At 32.4% G+C, this 5,013-nt stretch overlaps 2 protein-coding genes across 2 annotated transcripts in view; both read right to left on the reverse strand.

Moving 5' to 3' along the window:
- The window catches only part of LOC100177152 (transmembrane protein 184B-like), a 9,917-nt gene extending 5,906 nt beyond the window's left edge, over window positions 1–4,011 (reverse strand). The window contains exons 1-4 of the mRNA XM_002130116.5: window positions 3,898–4,011; window positions 3,185–3,292; window positions 2,690–2,855; window positions 1,563–1,656 (exon numbers count right to left, since the gene is read on the reverse strand). Coding sequence (XP_002130152.1) covers window positions 1,563–1,656; window positions 2,690–2,855; window positions 3,185–3,292; window positions 3,898–3,927 — 398 coding nt within the window. The 5' untranslated portion in view covers window positions 3,928–4,011. The remainder of the gene's footprint in view (window positions 1–1,562; window positions 1,657–2,689; window positions 2,856–3,184; window positions 3,293–3,897) is intronic.
- The window catches only part of LOC100179929 (4-coumarate--CoA ligase 1-like), a 36,238-nt gene that overhangs the window by 30,021 nt on the left and 1,204 nt on the right, over window positions 1–5,013 (reverse strand). The window lies entirely within an intron of this gene.

The raw sequence follows: 5,013 nt of genomic DNA on the forward strand, positions 1-5,013 counted from the left end.
TTCACGTCAAAGATAAAAGAGTGTTTCTTTATGGGGGTCGCGAGCAGAGAGAAGACGCATACACTATTTACAGAGACAAGGAGAGTGTTTCTTTATTTAGAATAAAAAAAACTTGGAGGCCAATATGACAAATAAATTGTTTCGTCAGCCAATTTATTAGCTTAATTTATTAGTTCTCGCCGCGTATGATCTTACTTTTACGATCCGCAGTGGCTGTCACGCCTTGCATAATGTTTTCAAAGTAAAACTGAATTAACTTGAAAAAACGTCGAATTAATTTTCGCAGTGTTTATAAAATATGCTGCGTTGGCGCAAAATAAGTTTAACCGCAAGACAATAGAATCGTAATTTTATTACTTGCGCCTGTATTTCGGTTGCCGTTTACGTTCAGTCGCTCGTCGAGACAGATTAGAGCCAGCGCGTAAAACGTCAGTAAAGACTTTGGACCGGCCCCTTTTTATTGTTCTGGCTACGCCCCTGATCGGGATATATATAAAATATACAAAAAAACTCACAAAAATACTGGAAAGACACATGAAAGATATGTGGGTATTAATATAAGGAAAAAAATCATAATATTATTAATAAAATAAATGTCACCAAATTTTTAAAAAAGAGTTACAATTGATAATATTACGTCATTTATTATGTTGTATAATTTCTGGGTAAATGATAAAGCCGTATTTCTCATTGCAGCCTACTATGCCTATTGATTAAAGGTAATATCTATATATCTACATAAACATTTATAAAAACAGTTTCATCATTGCAAACAATTATCCACAAATTAAAGGTGAAATATTAATGACTGAATCGAGTTTATGAATGTATTTATCAATGTTTTGTTTGTTACAGATATTAGGACTTTACATAGGTTTTGTTATTATTGTTTTAATTTTAGCAATCCTAGCATGTAACACGTAGGTGCTAAGAGAGCTATAGCCAATATAAGTGTAATAAAACAACAACAATGTACAGGATACAGATAATCCTAGTACTGTATTGTGTAACACATGACATTATGACATCACATGAGTACACAGTACCAACATATGCCTTATGACGTAAGGAGACAAAATATGCGCCGTGTGTACATACTGTGTAACTGTGTACTTACACAACAATATACAAGTAAAAGTAAGACTATGATCATCATATATAGCCTTTGCATATACCTATAGAATGTATATAAGGTACCAACTCCTAAAACACAAGAAAACAAAAGACAGTACAACAAGAAACTGTATATTTAAAACAATACATATATATATATATATATATTGTAACTCAGTAAACTACACTTCTTTCGGCTTAAAAATCATGAGATTGTTTTTACTATTCTATAGTGAGTTTGTACAGCCTGACAAGCCATGCAACTGGAGGTTTAAACCAGAGTTTATCATAACTTAGTAATTGAACCCAACAAAAACATACTAAACCTACAACTAATAGGTTTGACAACAAGACAATAATAGTAAATAAATAGGCCTACACTACACATGTTTTAGCTTTAAAAACACAGAAATTAAAGTAAGATCCACCCAAACAAAGTAAAACCTTACTTGATTGGTTTGCCTCGGATCTCGGCCATTATCGCACTTTCACCGCCCAAGTATCCTTCGTAGCATAAACTGAGGAAGTTGTAAACCACAAAAGCTGGGTGGAATATAATGTATTGTTGATAAGGTTACTACTTAATAAATACTGGAACATAGTAATGAATACTGTTGAAGTAGTGAGTCAGTTAGGCACATACTGATACTGGTAGGCAGATAATAATAATAAAACTGTTGATAAGCACTGAGCAGATATAACATACTGGTATACATGTAAAAACTCATACATACATAAATGTAACATATTGTTGAAAAGCTCATACAAGTTATAACAAACTGTTATACATGAAAAACATACATATACGGTAATACCATACTGTTGATGTACAGGTACAACAGGTTTCCATGTCATATTAGAATAAGGACAACTTTGGATAATATAATATAATACTAGTATCATTTTAAAAAATATACAATACTGGAATTGTACCACAGTTTTTATTTAATATAACTTTTCTGATCATAATATATATAGTTCTAAAGACAAATTGATATATGTAGTTCATAAGTATAGTTAAACTTATTAATATTCAAGTGTGTATTCCAACTTAACCCAACATAGAAGTGAAATATGAAATATGATCCACCAATCAAACACACTTGTGGTTCAAACCCTGAACATATATTGATTTTTATACTTGATAAATTGTTGGGGATCAATAAAGCTAATGTTTGGTTCAATTAAAATGGTCACTGATATATATAGATAGAATTTTACTTTGAATTCATCTATAGCAATATGCAATATAAACGTGTTATTGTGAGTGAATTTATATGATCTTTATGGTAAACCCATTATAACATTCACATCACCAATATAGAAATAGAATAATAACTTGATATGGCCCCTTTATTATGAATTTATAAATTAAGTAGTCTAATGAAGATAGAGTAATGTTAATGAAAAGTTGAATTTCATATTCATATCCGAATCACCGAAAAACTATTTATTTATGTCTCCCTGGATTAAAAAGTTTAACAGAAAATATAAAAAATCCCTAACGAGGCATTTATTTGGTTGCTAACATGGCTTACTGTTAATGCAAATAATCAAATTTTATAAAATGTATTACCTTCGTAACAATTCCGAATAGTGTCGAAATAAATATAGAGTTCATTTGTATTGAACAGCATCAGACTGAGCCATGAATCGAAGCTGTATATCGGGACGATGAACAAGATCCTCACAATCCATCGCTGCTCAGATGGTACGTTGTAGAAAAGCAAGTGTTTGTAGATCTGTGAGAAAAATACAGGTTCTTGTTTTACAGAGGATAAACAAGTTCAAGACAGATACATATATCACAAAGTGAAACACTGACAGTGTAGAAAAACGCTTGAACGAAAAATTAATCAGAGTTTAAATACAAGTAACTGTATCACATTTTATCAAAGTTAAAACGATCTGGACTGTACATTTTAAGATTCAATTATATTTTGCAGTTGTTTTTTGTAAAACATTTATTTAGTTAAAACAAGCTCAAAGAAAAAAAAATGACCCATTTTTTGATGAATTCTGTTCGTAGCCCACTGTACGGGTACATTGATTTCAACCCAACTAATATTACCTGGTGACAAGTAATCAGGATAGCCAGCCATGCAAATACACCAGACACAGCTTTACAGGCAACAGTTTGCATGAAAACAGGCGAGTAGGGAATCGTGGTTGAGATATTCTGTAAAATAAATATGAATGAAGATGAGATATATATTCTAGCATGGCGGGGCAATGACATTTGTTATAACATGGGTGTTCTGTTTCATACACCTTGTGCCTGCTTACAAGTTACCATGTATGTAACATTTATTCTCGAATGGCGGGGCAACAACAGTTGTTATAACACGGGTGTTCTGTTTCATACACCTCGTGCCAGCTTTCGAGAAGCCATTAAAAGACCACTGGGGTTGAAGCAGTTCCTGCTAAGTGTCTTGCCCAGAGACACATACACCCGCAAATAGTGGCAGCAGTGATCAGTCTTGAACAAGTAATGACGGAACCTCTAAAGAGGGTGGTATCTTATCTATTCCATATAGCCAATTCATAACGGTACAACACAATGCTAATTTATAATGATGACAGCTGTTACTTTTAAAAAACACACTTTATAATTAGAAAAAACATTCATTACAATAAATATATTATATTTTACATTTCTCTTTATAACAATATTTTATTCTGATTGAAAATAATATCTATTGGTTGGTATATTATGCAAACATTTACACCACTGTATTATATTATGACTATATTATAAACTTAAAGCAGTAATAGAAATCTTACCGTGACCATAACTGATGAATTGTTCGACATTTCACCGCAGAATATTAAGCTTTGTTGGATATTCGTTTATACAGAAATATATTGGTAACTTAACCTTGTACCTAAAGTATAAATCATATATTATATATATATATATATAGTGTTGGGTGCTGGTGAAGAATCCTCCCCCACCTTATTTGCTAACCACTAACCACTAACCCCCTAACCACCAACCTCTATTACTTTCCACCAGCCTATTCTGCTATGTACCGGAGAATTCTTTACTAGTGCCTGTTGTTTATATAACTTGTCTCAATAACCTTAAAACAGTAATTTTTAATGTTACACCATTTAATTTTTACATTTTTTAAACAACAACGTCAAAACGACAGCCAATAAAACACGCTACGAACAAAACGTTATGATAAAGAGCTACACAACAAATCACATATAATAGCAGTCAATATGCCACATATAACAACCATTTATGTTTAGAGGAAATACGAACACACCTAATTAAACAACTGAAACTCACAATTAGTTTTGGCAAAGTAAAAGTTTCGTCACGCTTTAGTAACTTTGACCATAGATACCTAAACATATAGATACGAAACTGGCGAAAAAGTTTAGACAGGTCACGCTTCAGTGAATCCGTGCTAATTCCGATTTCATAATAGCGTTGAATTGCAGTCTTATGCAGATTTCGACAGTTTGTTGCAAAACAGACGTACAAATACAGTATTATAAAAATGTCGCACTGCTGTATTCGTGGTTGCTCTTATAAGTGTAGGAGCAACATTTCCAAACGTCCCTATTTAAAATGTTGGGAGCCGACCTGGCCAAGCATGTAGAGAAGGCACCGTAAAGAACTGGCAGTACATTTTGTCTTATCGGAACCCTGATCCCGCAAAAGGAGAAAGATATGTTTCACAGAGAAAGGTGCGTTACTGTTATTTATGACTAATAAGTATATACAAAACTTGTTTTAGGATTTATTTTTGTATATTGTATGACTGACAACTTATTTATTAATGTATGGATTTAAAATCGTAGTTGTACAACTATTTGTACAGCCCATCTATCTGTGAGGCACATTTTAAGACATCAATGTACAGTCTACATGTAAATAATTAAATT

Source organism: Ciona intestinalis, chromosome 11 (genome assembly GCF_000224145.3).
Source record: "Ciona intestinalis chromosome 11, KH, whole genome shotgun sequence".
NCBI classification, from domain to species: Eukaryota; Metazoa; Chordata; class Ascidiacea; order Phlebobranchia; family Cionidae; genus Ciona; species Ciona intestinalis.